The 16,587-nt window shown below is 35.0% G+C and overlaps 1 protein-coding gene across 7 annotated transcripts in view; it reads right to left on the bottom strand.

The window, feature by feature from the left end:
* The window catches only part of GAS2 (growth arrest specific 2), a 121,420-nt gene that overhangs the window by 60,277 nt on the left and 44,556 nt on the right, over positions 1-16,587 (bottom strand). For all 7 annotated transcript variants that reach the window (XR_005034082.2, XM_036932716.2, XM_036932715.2 and 4 more), the window contains exons 4-5: positions 14,368-14,509; positions 900-963 (exon numbers count right to left, since the gene is read on the bottom strand). Coding sequence is in view for 6 of the 7 variants with exons in the window: in XM_036932716.2 (XP_036788611.1) it covers positions 900-963; positions 14,368-14,509 (206 nt within the window). In the remaining variant the exon portion in view is untranslated. The remainder of the gene's footprint in view (positions 1-899; positions 964-14,367; positions 14,510-16,587) is intronic.

Genomic DNA, 16,587 nt, shown 5'->3' with positions numbered 1-16,587 from the left:
TAAAGTACAATTGAACTTCCATTAAAGTGAACATCTTCAAATGTGTACAGAAAGAAACTTCAATAGGCATTTATAAGTCCTAAGGAGGAGCTAGACACCACAAAGCTTGAACTAAGCCCAAGAAGTAGAGACCTGAGCGGACTGAAGATGAGGGGACTTTCTTCGATGGCTTCACACAAAATTTGGGCATGGTGTGGGAGAAAAGAGGAAACCCTCCAAATGCTTTGAATTTATTTTTTCACTCCTTGTTCAATGGAGCCATTGTCATTTAATTTGAATTTTTTAAAAATCAGAGCAATCTTTCTCACATTCACTTACTGTGGTAAAGCAAAATTCATATCTGTTGTACAGTTTGTTAAGAGTTTGTTGACTGTGATGTTTTAAAGAACTTGAGGTTACTTCTTCTGATTGCAGGTTAACCTTCCACTGGCCAACTAAAAGGGCTGAGGATGAGATGCTGAATGGTGAAGAGGAACAAAGGAAAAATGGAAAAAGGAACAGAGTAGGAGGTTGAAAATTCTTAAAGATTAAACAGACAAAAGAGGGTGAAGGAGCTGGGAACAAGAGTCATGGGAATAGACCCCACTAAGGAAAGAGTAACTGTCGCATACAACCTCATGTACAAGACCCTCCCCTTCCAGTTCTAAGTACTGGAGGGAAAATGGATTCAATTAAAGGACAGTCAGCAAATGCTCAGACATAGTGGATTTGACAACAAAATATTGATGGAATACTTTTAGTTTGAACAACTGCTCTCAAGATGTTCGTACTCTTCATATTGAAGGAATAGCCTCTCAACACCCAGATTCAAACATCACCAATGAAAAGTCAGCAAACTTCTCAGTTGTTCGGATGTTGAGATGCTCCATGTCTTGACATAGTGAAGTAGTTTGACTTACCTGGCTGCAATCCGGCCAAGCTCTAGCAAACAGAGACACACTTCTCTGGGTTGCTTATGCAGGACTGAAAGACAAGACACAGGTGGACACCTTTACGATAGAAGAGATTGTAAAGCAGCTCAATGGTGAATAGTCTTGCCAATGCACTTCGTCCCTCATGCCCCAGTAAATGAAGTAGTCTTCATTCTGACACTCACAGAAACCATCCTATCCCACAGTACACTTAGCTCTTTTAAAGTCTTACAGCACCTTTCAAAACTCTTTGCCCAATCTTTCTACTAAAAACCATGAATCTCAGGAAATAATACCCTGAGTAAATCTCACCCTGAAAATATTTCCTTTAATTAGTTAATGTTAGTAAGTCAGCCTTGGAAACATGCGTAGCTGTAATTATGATATAAATAGTTGATAGATATCTAAAAACACATAGCACATAGAAGACTATGGAGCAAAGACTTGCCTTTTTAAAACCCTGAATCTATCATCACTGGAGATTTTAGCATCAATAATGCAATGAATAAGGACAAAAATTATACACCTCAGTTCTTTGTTATCCTCCAGTGACGTCAAGTGACTCTAAAACTTGATGTCCTCCTCAAATTTAAATTGATTGAATGATACCTTAGAAGAAAAAATTCCAATTGACTTCACTTTATAAATATGTACTAATATTGACCATCAGCCAGGTTTGCCCATAAAATGAGCAAACTGGAAGACTCTTCTTTGCATTGATATTTCTAATATAATCTGATTACTTAATAAACCTACTTTGTCCATTGCTTTGGGCACATTAGCAATGCTGACAAGTCATACTTGCATTTGTGAGGCTATGAAAGCAGTGTACACTGCCTGTACTGCTCTTTTTTAACGAAGATTAGAGCAATTTAACAATGTTATTATATACAGCACCTTAAAAGACAACAGGTATTTGAGGAAAAAATATTGCATTGAGAAGTCTTTACATAGACACAATATCCTGATGAAAGAAAATATTAGCTCATTGATATAGCTTATTGACAGACTCTACAAAAACAGCAATATTGCTTTACTTCTTAAACATGGGCTTTTATTTAGCTTCCAGAATTATTCTGCTCCCTTAATTTAAATAATCTAATTCCCTCTTACTAGATTATGGCAGTGGTAATATCTGGTCCACTGACACCAGGATAGAATTTGTTGGGAGTGTGTGGTGAATAGAAAAATACATTTATTTGTATTGCAAAGGTATATGATATCACTTGGCTTTTAACATATTTTTATAAAGATAAAAATGATTATCTTGTTATAAAATGTCACCTTTAAAGCTTTTAAAATACATTCTAATCTCATCAACAATGCTCATAAAATTCGAATTACAGGAAATATGAATTATGGAATATTTCCACTCTTGGTAATACAAATTTTAATTTCAGCTGACCCTAACTGAATTGTCCCAAACCCTAACTGAGGAAGCCTAACACTACTTCTAATTAAAGGGGCTTAAAATAAAGATATTTACCATCTACAGTTTCAAATGCACCAGAAATTGATTACTCTGTCTAGAAAGAAACAAACTCGAAAAATTTTGGGTATATTAAATCAGTGTCAGTGCAATATAACATATGGATTGCAATGTCACATAAACATCAATTTCAAACAGAGAATAATAAGAAACATCACAAAACAGAAGCAAACACATGAAAACTGATCTTCCTGTCTAGATAATGAATATCTTCTGCATTGGATGTTTTTTTTAATCCTGTTCATGGTGAAAAATAGCAAACAGGAGTTCTGCTTGGGAAAAAGGAACAAAAGCTGAGGAGGGGAAGATTCTCAAGGCCCTGATAACAGCCTGTCTTCAGTGAGAGCTGATGCCAGAGGCTGGACCCCCAGGGTGCAATCTCATGCATTCCTTGATGGAAACAGTGTCAAAATGTGAAGAATATTAATGAACTAACTAAACTGTGTCAACGTGCAGTCAATGACCAACTATAAAAAGAAGCACCTGACCCAAAATAATTCCTTAACCAACTTACTGTACATATGTGAAGGACTATATAAGCATTGGAAATAAACTGACAAATCTTATGGAAAATAAATTTCATTCTGAAGAAAAACATTAATGTGAACAACATACAAAAGAGAGTGTGACATGGAGGATGTATGACAGCTGGGTACTTCTTTGCTTTCTCATTTGAGCTACCAATTTAAAACAATTTTTGCATGCCGAGAGTCAAATGTCAGATCTACCATGGACTCATTAGAAAATCACTTTGGCAAACTGAAAAGTAGCTGTTATAATTCTCCATTTTGTATCCTTAAACAGACACAGTCTATAAAATTTAAGATAAACCTCTTTCTCAGCATATTTTCTTAGGAAAATGCTAGTAGAAAGATAATGTTTTACTTCCTACTTTTCTTGAAAAGATTATCTTTTATAAGGCAATAAAAATGGTTCAAAACACATCTATACTATTATTTCACATGTTAATAGCTTTTTTAATATTGGGCATATCATGCCTGGCCCATAATTGCCAAAACAATTAGTGTTTGATGACTAGCAAGCAATGAAAGAGATAAATCTGTAGAGGTGCATAACTTAGCACAATGCCAAGAATACAGTAATTACTCAGAAAGTAACATATCTCAAAATACTGAGAATGATGACCATGCGGTGAAGATAGCAGTTGTGATGATGAACAAAGGGAATACAGATTAAAGTCTTGCCTAGTATCTTTAGAAAAGGCAAAAATTTAAATGATATAAATGTTTATTTAATTGTACAAGCAAACAGTTTTAGCTTATTGCTATAGAATTAAATTCAAGAGTCTTAAATGGTACCTACATTACACCAAAGAGGTGATTTGTTTGGTTTTTGCACTCAGGCAAGTTCTAAATTAAGGTGAATAGATGGAATGAGTGGAATGGCTGTGGGATTCCAGCCATAAAGAGCTGGGTATGAGTGTAAGCTCTGACACTTACTAGTTGTGCTACTTTAGGAGATTGTTCCATAAAATCTCAGTTTTCTGAAGGAAAAACATCAGTACATACCTTGCAATATTTTTGTGAGACTTAAACAAAATAATATTTATCTTGTTATTCTTAACACAATGTTTGGCATATAGGAAAGACTTGTCCAGGGAGATTAGAGATGGTGTGAGACAGAGAACTCCTCCCAAAACCACATATAATATGAAAATACAGTTAATAAACTAATCCTTAAAGTGAAACAGGAAAGAAGGCTGCTCCAGACTGCATACACCTGGAGAAAAGAGCAGACATCACAAAACAGGGAAATGTACCAAAGCCCTGATCTGGCAGGAACCAAGCCCTTCCCTCACCCCAGCTCACCAGCAGGAGGAAGAGAAACAGAGCGGGGAGGGGGTGGAAGCCTAGGACTGCTGAACACCTAGCCCTGCAAATCTTCTTTGGGAGCACAAACCTACAATGCATGGTGCTCTGGAGGTTAGTGGGGTGGGAAAGCTAAGACAGGTGGAATACTTGGAGAGACTGAGATTCCAGCTGTTTGTGGAGGACAGGGATCCACATCCAGCTGCTCTGGGACAAAGGGAAGTTGGGCAGTCTGAGAGGCTTCCTAGCAGCCAGAGGGCTGCTGAAGGAGCTGGAATTGCATGGAGCTTGTTGCATGGGAGAAGGGATAGGTGGACAAGGTTGTCTGGTCACGCTCTACCCAACAGGTTGGGAACTTTCAGGAGCCTCAGGAGCTCCAAACCCCTGACTGGCTACTCAGCTCCCACGCACCCCACTGTGATACATGGCCTTCCTCTTGGCCTGCTGGCATCAGCTCATAAACAGGCAGTCCCTGCCCTGGCATCAGGCCAGCCAGAGTGAGGCCCTGCCTATGGCAGCTACAAATGCAAAGCACAGAGGTTTACACCTATGTGCTCAGCCCACTGGTGGAGACAGGCACTGCAGCTGGGAAGCAGCAAGCAGCTCTTTCCCCCCAGGCACCAGCGTTGCTCCCCTGCGACCCCTAACATCACTCCCGGGGCTGAGCAGCTTCAGAGACTAGAGCTTCTGGGGACTAGAGGACACCATATACAAGTATGAAACATCAAAGGAATCTGGGTCAGATCAAAATCTCACAAACACCAGAAAAAGGCCCAAATGAAACTGAACTCACCAATCTTCCTGAAAGAGAGTTCAAAATAAAAATCATAAATATGCTCATAGACTAGGTACAAAAAAATATTCAAGAACTCAGGGACGAATTTAGGATGGAGATTCAATCATTAAGAAATTCCATATCTGAAATGAAATATACAATGGAGGGATTTAAAAGCAGATTAGAGGTAGTAGAAGAGATGGTAAATGGAAGAGAAATTAGGAGGAATACAAAGAAACTGAGGCACAGATAGAAAAAAGGATCTCTAGGAATGAAAAAATATTGAGAAAACAGTGTGATCAATCCAAATGGAACAATATTCACATTATAGGGGTACCAGAAGAAGAAGAAGAGAGAAAAAGGGACAGAAAGTGTCTTTGAGGAGGTAATTGCTGAAAACTTCCCCAATCTGGGGAAGGAGATAGTCTCTCAGGCCATGGAGGTACACAGATCTCCCAACACAAGGGACCCAAGGAAGACAACACCAAGACATATAATAATTAAAATGGCAAAGATCAAGGAGAAGGACAGACTTTTAAAAGCAGCTCGAGAGAGAAAAAAAGATCCCATAGAAAGAAAATCCATCAGGCTATCATCAGACTTCTCAACAGAAACCTTACAGGCCAGAAGGGAGTGGCATGATATATATTTAATGCAATGAAACAGAAGGGCCTCCAGCCAAGAATACTCTACCTGGCAAGATTATCATTTAAATTTGAAGGAGGGAGTAAACAATTTTCAGATTAGCAAAAGTTGAGAGAATTTACCTCACACAAATCACCTCTACAGTGTATTTTGGAGGGACTGCTATAGATGGCAGTGTTTCTAAGGCTAAATAGCTGTCACCAGGGGAAATAAAAACACAGTAAAGAAAGTAGAACAATTAATTACTAAGCAGAAGCAAAATCAGATCAACTATCTCCAAAGTAAATCAAGAGACAGACAAAGAGTACAGAATATGATACCTAATATTTAAAGAATGGAGGAAGAAAAAAGAGGGAAAAAAAAGAACCTTTAGGTTGTGTTTGTAATAGGAAAGACTTGTCCAAAATTGTTTTTCTTTATTATAATTAGTTTTGTTTTTGTTGTTATAAATTATTTTCTTCTTGTTCAGTGAACATTAATTCACTTATTTTTCTTCCTCCAAGCATTTTTTTTTTGGTGTACCTATCAGGTCATTTACTAGACTAAGCAGTAGAAAAAACTTTAGAACAAAATCCTCTATTAGAAGACATGTAAAATTTAAAATGCTCTTATTAGAATGAGTGTATTTTGAATATTTTATCATTTATATTATATAAGAGATAGTTAATTCTAAATTTAATCAAATTTCAGGTTAAGGAGGTCAGTCCGGCCAGCATACATTGATATATAGCAGATATCCTAAGTTTGTGCTAAGTATTAAGCTTAAGTAACAATTTCATTAGGCCAAGTCATTTTGTGAAATACTAAACATCTTACTATTTATTTTCCTCTGTCTCTGAGAATAAAATAATTTAGATGTGTCTATTTTCAATCAATTACCTAAGTTGATTATGTATTATATATTTTAGAAGATCAAAAAACAGAATAGATGTCCTTGTCAGGATGATCAGAAAAGACCTTTTAATGTATTGAGTTTGAACTAAAGCCTTTCTATGGAGTCATATATACTACTCATTTTAAACATATATACTGATTCACCTTTACAAAAAAATAAGAAAACTTCTTCATATTCTGACGTTTACAGGGGGAAACATTTTTTTTCACTCTGTCTTTTTAAAATTAATACGGTATTTCACTTTGAGTTAGGAAGAGGAATCACTATTGCTTCATTTCCTCCAAATTCTCTAGTCAATGGTTATTATTATGCAAAAAGCTTTATCACTGAACACTCCTTTTTTAAATAACAAAACCATTTCAAAGAAAAGTATAATGCAGAACACCTCTGGGAAAAGTAACACAGATCCCTATTGAAAAATATGTGGCAAGAGACTCAATCTTATAACCTAGATTCTATAAAAATCTCATGGGCATCAAATGTCAAATGGAATGCAGCTAGCTCCAGGAATAGAAAATGAGGCCTTCCGCTACTGCAAGGGGTAGAGTTTCAATGTCACAGAGTCTGCAAGGATAAAATGCATTCGACCATGAATGTATAGTTTAGCTAAATTTAAGTTGAAACAGATAGGCAAAAAAATGAAACCATGAAAAACTGTGTTGTCTATTTGGTTTCCACAGAACTTTGGCTACCATATTCATGTTGGTTTTGAGAAAAACTGGTTTGTAGATTTACATTTAAGAAGAAAATTTTTTAAAATTATATTTTGGATGAATATTATTTGTAAAAATGTCATAAATTAATTTAGCAGCTCACATTCCCAGAGCAGAGAACAGATTCCAATACTCAGAAAATGTGGGCTAGTAGATGACACATAAAAGCAGAAGTCAGAAGGATTGGGTTCTAGCCCAGGCTGCATAATCTTTTCATCTTTCAAACGGGGTCTTGCTTTATACTTGCTCTTCCTTATGAGGCAATTTTATGGTTAAGAGAGCTCAATATATGGTGAGCACTTAATAAATGTTACTTCTCTGCTACTTCCATATGGCTTACAGCCCAGGAGTGTTGTCATCAACTGGGAGCTTGATAGAAATGCAAATTATTGGGTAGCACCTCCAATTTATTGATCAGATTCTACATTGTAATAAGCTCTCCAGGTGATGAGTATGCACATTCAGGTTGGAGAAGCACTGTATAATCAATGATATGATTGTTACAATAAACATCGGTTATAATTCCTATGTCTATTTTGTTAAAAATACCTAAATGTGCCTTGATATATGAAATATGCTGTACAAATATTTAGGATAATAGCGGTGATGGTGAATGGAACAAAAATAGTCCATATGCATTGGATAAGCCCTTAATGGGTATTGTGGGCACTTCTCTCTGGGCATGATTGATAAGGTACAAGGAATACCTCCCAAGAAAGTGAAGAGAGGGTCCCAAATGCTCCCTATATCATGTCTTTCCCAGTAGGACCCATGCAGAAATCTGAGTTTAAAGGAAGAAGGCAATTAGAAATAGAACAGCAATTTAGGTGCCTTCCAAGTAATCTGAGGTAAGACTAAAGAGAAGAAAAGGTGAACAAGAAAAGAATCTCACAAACTCAGTAACGCTGAGTGTGTGTATCCAAATTTCTCAGCATCACTACTCATTTAAGATACGGTATGCCCTCCATATAATTCATATAAACAAGAGCACTCATTCATAATCTCATCAGCGATGGAAGACGTGCAGAATAAAATGTAGAACACTGCCTGTGCCACGAAGCCGAGATATCCTGGAACAGGCAGTGCCTTTCTTTCTCCAGCACCCAGACCTTATGCTAAGTCCATGGATTAAGTCACTATCACTCAGAAGAGCAAAAAGAGGCAAGAGACCCTTTTAATTGGTTTGTATTTATGTTTCCTTTTAGTTGAAACAATCATATGAATTTCTAAAATTAACTCAAACATAGCATAACTTTCTGTAACACAGGGGCATGATCCTTGGAGGTAAATGGAGCTCAATTCAAACCTTAGTGGGGCCACTGAGAAACTGTGTAACAGTGGGCAAGAAATTTAGTTCTCTAGCTCCCAGTATTCCCATTTATAAATGATGGTTGTTGGGAGAGTAGATAAACATGTGTGGTGCTACCATTATTGAAACTATACCTATTAACATTGGGTATCATACAGTGAAAATATGACCCTGGAAAAGCTGAAAAGCTGTCCACTTTCCTAATTCGACCCTGACTCCATCAAATCCTGACACATCTATCATTCCAGGGAGATATTTGGTTCTCTAAATCAGATTCCAGACTGCTATCTCTTACACTTTTCCACTAGCCTAAGGCAAATGCCTAAATTTGGAAAGGATTTCAGATTTCAAAAGTAAAAAGTGAATTGAGATGTTAATAAAGTAAGTACTTGATAAGAACAGGTGTTAAAAAACAAAAATTCTAAAATAAATTGTTCCTGGTAGATAAATAGAGGGATTAAATAACCCAAAGCTGAATGGGTATTCTGAAATTGTGATCCTACACTAATCAAAGTAATAGAACTTTTTTCATAGAAATACTCTTAGAGTCCTCAATATAGACGAGAACAACAACAAGGGATGATTTATCAAACACTGGAAGGTAGGCACAGGTTCTTTTTCTGATGCAAAAGTTGACTTTAAAGTATAAAATGGAAAACAGTATTTAAAAATCCATACACAGTCTGTTTTACTTTTGTGCAGCAACATCAAAGCAATACTGCATGTGGGTCAGTGACTGGCCTATGTGCAAAAGAACAAAGCATTTTGTAAAACTGCTCATCAGAGTCATGCATCAAAAGAAGACAGTGCCACACAGCAAACACAAACACAGAAAATAAAAATAAAAACAAATCACACACATTTGCATGCTACACAGCAGATAGCAAACCCTTTTCTTGCTGAGTAGATTCTTTTCAGAGAAATAGATGAGGAATAGTCACTGGCCTCCAAATCCTATAATCATCCAATAACATAATGATATTGACACAATCACAGCAAAGCAAAAATTATGCATTTAAAAAAATTTCCCACCTTTTTTTTTCCCGTCTCCCAGCTCACCAGAATGCGTACAAATAAAGCAAAATAAACAAGGCTCTGGGAAAAACATTTAAACTAACTTGATCATTTCTAAATTAGCGTGCTAAAGTAAATTACAAATAGTAAGTCCCCCACAGAAGAATATCACTAATTTAAGAAGATAGTTTCTTACTTAAAATATCTTGGAAAAATTCATGTAAGAGCACCAGTTTTAGGATTTATAACTTATATTGTTTTAAGATTGAGAATAAATAATAGATTCCTGGTCTTAATTTAAATAATCAAAATGAGCCATATCAGAATATTCAGCATTATATTGGAAAAGGTGGTTAAAGCATTTAACCTTTGAAAAATTATTACATTTACTGTTATGAAGAATACTGATTAATATAGTTGAATTCATTTTCCATCTCTGCCAAACTGAAAACAGAAATGCTTTCACACAAAGAGCATTCTAAACATTTTTGTTCTTTACTCCACAATTAAAACTAAAGTTCATTTCTCTTATAATAATTACTGGAGAAATACCCAGTTTTTAGATTGATGAATTGCATACTTTTAAATTCAAGAAAACACTATGCTCCTCTTTTTAACCTAGAGCACAATTCTAAATATTTTTAGGTAATCCCTTGAAATCAATAACTAGTCTTAATAAATCAGACATGAAAAAGATAATCCACAGCCACTGACTTATGTGTCAGCATGATTTGAACAGTGCAGGTCTGTAGGTGAGCATTACATGTAGACCCGTTAAGGTTCAAGCATGTTCCACAGGTCACATAGAGATCTGTCATCCATTCCTACAGCCGTATAAAATTCTGTATGCACTTGAAATGCCAGTTGAGCCTCAACAATGTGAAACAGCCCTCATAACAAATAATGCACAAAATTTTATGTCAATAAGTAATTCTCTGTGAAAATTGGTTCAAATTTTATTCATATAAACAAAATTGTTCGTGTTTCAGATTAGATGGTATACAGGTGTTCAGTGTTTTAAGGGTGTTAATAGATCACTGAAAAGGTATCATTTACAATCCAATTCCTATTTATCTGTCTTTCAAATTCTGAATATGTTTTACTATTATTTACTAGATATTAATGACTTCATTTTCGTAGTGTATCATAAGTTTCCCATATCCTTAAATAGCCTCTAGAATATCATTTTTGATTGGTGTCTATGTGATGACTAGTTTTGTTTAAGCTACCACTACATGTCATAGAAGCAGTTCATTTCCATATGTTTTTACTATTACAAAAAATGTTTCAGTGGACATTCTGGTACCTACCTCTATTTCCTTCAGTAAACTTTTAGAAGTAAAACAACTTGGTAAAAATATATGAACACTTCTGAGGTCTTTGATACAAAAAGTACAATTTCCCTCCAAGAATGGATACCAGTTTTTCCCTTTCTTCAGCAATGTATAGAAGATCCTATTTCTTACATACTCAATGTACAAAATATGCAATTTTCTTAACATGTGCTAATTTTTTCATAGTTTTTAGTTGAATTTACCTTAATTACTGAGGTGTCTTAACATTTTCATATCTTTATTGGATGTTTTAAATAAGTCTTTCATGGGTAGGTTGTTCATGACCTTTGCTATTTTTCTTTTGACTCATTTTTGAAATACTATTCGGGACATAGTGACTCTATGATCTAAGAACTGACATTTCACAGAAGAAAAATTATCAAGAATGTCATAGAAGATAAAATGCAGGGTTATGCTCTGTATTTGATTCCATCGCATGGCACAGAAAGTTATCTGCCAAGAATCAAAAAGACACGAAATGTGAAGAATAAGTTTTGTCCCTACTTCCTAGTTCATCCCATACCTTCCCCACTCCCTGAGATTTCTTGTCATTAGCTGCTTTGGAAAGAGAACAGATTGAGTGAGTCGTGAATCAAGATCCTCTCACAAATAATAGTACAAAGAGGTTCTGCAACAGAGGGTAGCATATCAGTTGCTACAAAGATAAGAATCCTTTATGCAGGCAAAGACCTTTGAACAGCTAAATACAGAAGCCTCTTGATACACACTCGGTACAGTGATCTACCTTATCATCCATTCAAACAGATTTTTCCCCTTCATCAGGGCATCTTTTCATTTTATTTGCTGCTCAAAACACTAGGACACAAAGGAGGCTCTTCATCTTGTGTGCTGCTGAAATGAAATCTTGAGGTAAGGAAAAAAGAAAAAACTCTTGCCCTAAATTCCCTTTCAAAAGTGAAGTGTGAAAAGACATCAAACAGGGTACACAGTGTTACGGTCGCAGAAAGTCAATTCTGCAATACAGAGTCCAGGGCCATCAGCCGGGGCTGAATCACTTCCTCACCCACAGTGAATAATAAGAAAAATCCAAGGAGAAAGCGTCCCACTTGGGGAAATGGAATTTCTCATTGTTCTTCCTCTTGATTATCATTAACATCTATGGGCACAGCTGCTGCCTTTCTCTGAGTAATCCTAAAGTCAATGCTGTAATATTGGCTCCCTTCTTCTGTCTCCACAGGGTCCATTATACATCACCTCATGTCCTATTCTGAGCAGCAGAAATTTCAGATTTATCTTTTTGCGGAGCAGCAAACAAGAAAGCCTACTTGATTCAGTTTGGCACTAAAAGGATTAAAAAATATTTTTAAAATTGTGTAAGCCTTAAAAACTTGATCTGATTAAAATTTCTTGGATATATAAGTACATTTTAATTACAAGGTATAAGCTAAATTATAATATAGAAGACAATCAGAATCAAAGGTTTTTTAACAAAATACTTAACAGTTATTATATATAAATTATCATGGACATTCTTTTTTAGTCAGTTTTTTTTCAAACAGGGTGAAGAACTAGACCATCTCAAGATTTTTACTGACATAATTTTACATGCTACAGAATATGTATTTTTATACCAGGACCATGATTATATAAATTGCTTTGGGCTTTATTGTTTTAACATAAAATATATTTCTTGCTTATTACCTGCATGGGGTTTTAAAAAGCCATCCAAGCTCCTTGCACTCCAACTGAAAGTTTTATTAGTTCAAGTAAAAAATAACTCATGGATATTGAGAAAACTGAGACAAAATCATATTTCCATTCATAGCTCCTAGTGATCTACTTGGCCTAGAGTAGTAACTGAAAAAATGCTTCTTTAAATGAAAACCTGTACAGTGAGAGAATTAACAAAGCAGTTTCACCATGTGGCAGTTCTTAAGCAAGGCAAGGGCACTGCAAGATTTCAAATCATGATGTTATTTTTCCACACAGGAAGAGTGTACCCCTTATGACTAAAATTTGATTTTACAAGTACATAGAGAGAAAGACATTTACTAGATCTCTCAAGGAGTTTTTTTTGCTAATAATCCCTCCACACTCTCTTTCTATAATCCTTTTTTCATGTAGTTTCTTATAAACCTGAAAGTAAAATTACCACTGGACCCAAAAAAACAGTTATATACGTACACATATATCTTCCACCAGTTGTTTTATTTTGATGTGAGGAAACGGTAAGAACACTGCCAGCCCATTTATATAATGGGCATTCAGGGAGCATGCCACTGTATGCAGTCTGCTACTGTGCAACTATTCTGTTGTTTTACTTTTCAGGTAGAAAATGTTCTTCAAGTCTAAATTCATGTAATTCTTTTCTCTGCGGAAAGAATTCTCAGACATTTGATAACAATCTTTTCCATATCACATAATCTCCTCTTAGTACAAATATACGTTTCCTTAAGAATATAAAATGAGTAGGATGTTAGCTGTTACCATCAATTTCCTAAGTTCAACAGGGAATATTGTTTTTGAGGCCTTAGGGGGGGTATTCTGACATTTGGATGGCAATTTGTATGCTTGTTCTCTCTGAAGGATGCTCAGTTTACTTTCAAGTTAATATTTGGTATTATGTGATTTTGTGAATTGATATTTTTAAAGCTTCAGGCAAAAGAACCAAAGCTTTTTTCCTCTACATGTCTTCTTTCCTACCTTAGTTCAATTTCATTAGATTAGGACTTTACTTCCAATATTCTCCATATTAGAGTTATACTAAAGTGCAGCTTATTATAGAAGGTCTGAACATTGAATGGTAGGGTATCAGGTAATGCTGAAACACTAAACAATGTATGTTTTCTCCCAAGGAAATACAAAAGCTGTTTCTAAGGTCTGAAAGTAGATTTGCCAAATATCAATTATAAAACAAAACAAGACAAAATAACCCATAATTCTCTGAGTAAGCCTAGCACTAAGATATCTGCCTTTTATTTCATCATTTTTAATTATCATACTCTTCTGCTTACTAGCCTGACTTTTAACTCACTGAAAAATAAATAAACAAATAAACAAACTTCAGTTTGAACAAGCACAGTTAAGGGACAATGGTGCTTTCATACTTTTGTAGAGGTGAAAAGACAATAGTGCTATCATGGCTGGAGCATATATAATTACCCTTCTACTCCAGAGTAGAGCCTGGTGGTAAAACGTAACCCTGCGTTTTCCAATATCCCCCCATTTTGCATCATATGTACTTGATTTTAGCTTGGAAAGGATTGTGCTACTCATGTTCCTATTTTCTTAATCAAAAGGTGAGCAATAATAAGAGAGCGAGCACTTTTCTACCTTCAAAGACTTGAGTTTACAACAAATCTGTCAGTTCACAATAAACTACAAATTTTTTTGAAGTTAACAACAATCTGTGAAATGATATCACATAAAAAAAGTTTTGATAGTTATACTGATAATTATTTTAGCAGCTAAAATTCTGAAGGAAATACATACCCAAACCTTCCGATTCAAACAGACATGTTTCATCTACCCCTAAATCTCGGCACCACGATAAGAAATTTGCTGTATTGTCTCGGGCGAAAAAAGAGCCTGAGGGTGCACTGGCTTTGCATGGAATCTTCTTCAAGGGCAGATTCTAGAAAAAAAAAAGGAAATCTCACTCTGGTGGAATATCTGCCAAAGTCATCAGAGTGACACATTAAGCATACATTTTTGTTTTCAACAAAAAGCTTTGGAGTGATATCATATCAATAAGAAGGTTAGTGAAGAGCTATAGAAAAGGAAGTGAATTGCAAATGAAACTTAGCTGGCATTAAGAGACTATGAAAACCTATGCCTATAAACACAGCCTTGCGTTTTTAGTATCTAGTAACAAATACACTTGAGCCCCCTTCCTGGTTCAGATTGTCCCTTTTCTTTCTCTTCTGTTGTTTTTCTGGACTTCTCTTTCATCTAAATATTCCATCAGTATTTCCCACAAAGTATTTATACATGCTTTTCTCATTTGTTTAAGATGAAACAGAAATTTAGTATATAATATATATAATGTACATCACAGATATACCTGCATTCTTATATGCATACATACACACACTATAAAAGTTATGAAAGAATTATAAAGTGAAAAGAGAGTAGCAAAATTATCTAACACTGCAAGTCTCATTCACTAATACCAAGGAAGGGAAATATTAAAAATCTTTTAATAATAACATTATATTGTATTTCTTGCAAACTATTTCCTTTTAAACCATAGGGTATTGCTATGTGATACAAAATAAAAACAATTCTGGCTGGATTTCTGATCTCTGATCTTGAAACATATTACTGACATTCTGTATCATTTCTCTTCTGGGATAAGAAAATACTTAAGATAAGGGAGGGTGTGACCCTGAACAGACTTGTAACAGTCCCTCATAAAATTTTAGCCAGGAAATCTCCCTTGACACTACACCAAGTGCTATGAAGAGTTGTGTGTGTGTGTGTTTCTTTAATAGAATGTTACTAGTTGCTATGGCATTCCATGAAGTCATAGAATGTGACTCTGTGATGTGAAAGATGGAGCCATGTATTTGGATGATGTGGGCTACACTGAGCTTTGCCTCAAAAAGAAAAAAGATCAAGGGAGAAGCGCTTTGTGATTTAAATTCACAGATAGAATGTTTCCTTTGTTCACTGAACCAACAAATAAAACCGAAATGTTGTTGATTGTTCAGCTCAGTTATAAGGATGGTTATAAAAAATGAAATAGTGGCCTGGGTGGATTGGGGACTCGTGCTAATATCAAACTACTACTAAAGTTCTTCAAGTCAAAGGACTTTGTGACTACATAACTAAAACATTCCATTACCACATCACTTATAGGCTGTGTCTGTCCAATCTCAAAGATCTATCTACTTCTTGCTGACTAAATTTGATTTAGGATGGACATAAGGCTTTTGCATGAATACACATATATTTGTATAGCTATATACTTTAGGCACTGTATAAATATATAAGTAATAATGAGGTTACCTATATAGCAATACTTCCTTAACCAACTTGGTAAAGTAATGGTTTTCAAAGAAATACTTTCCTATATAAATTGTAAAAACAATCAGAAATAGCACAGTATAATATCTCATTTATAAAATACAAACTTCAATTAGTATTTATTAAAATGAAAATACATATATCCTTAAATCTAGCAATTCATTTCTAAGACTATCATCCTACATATATCCTATACACAATAGTGATTAAACAGGAAAATAACAAAAATAAGAACATGTAAAGAGAGGGCTGGTAGAATAGTATATAAGATACAAATAAAATGGAATTCTATGCAAACATTTGAAAAGAATAAGATAAATGTACATATTGAGCCATGAAGATGTTTGATATACATTCTTAAACAAGAACAAATAATTTGAAAATAGACATGTCACAATTTCATTTTATGATGTGTGTGTGTGTATATATATATATATATACACATACATACTGGAGTGTGTGTACACACACAATATAGATGACCATATATAAAGGTAAATTGCATATAAATATGTTGTATCATAAATATGAATGCTGTTATTTATTTATATAATGCTAATTTAGGAAAACTTCAAGGACATGCATCAAATGGATAGTAATTACCATTGAGAAAGGCAATTAATGCATAGAGAATCACTTACTTTACATAATTCCAAAATAAGTAGTAAGATTGAGTAACTTACA

The sequence above is a fragment of the Manis pentadactyla genome, chromosome 9 (genome assembly GCF_030020395.1).
Source record: "Manis pentadactyla isolate mManPen7 chromosome 9, mManPen7.hap1, whole genome shotgun sequence".
Taxonomy (NCBI): Eukaryota; Metazoa; Chordata; class Mammalia; order Pholidota; family Manidae; genus Manis; species Manis pentadactyla.
The sequence above is the reverse complement of the archived record's forward strand: the minus strand, read 5'-3'. Positions and strand labels throughout refer to the sequence as shown.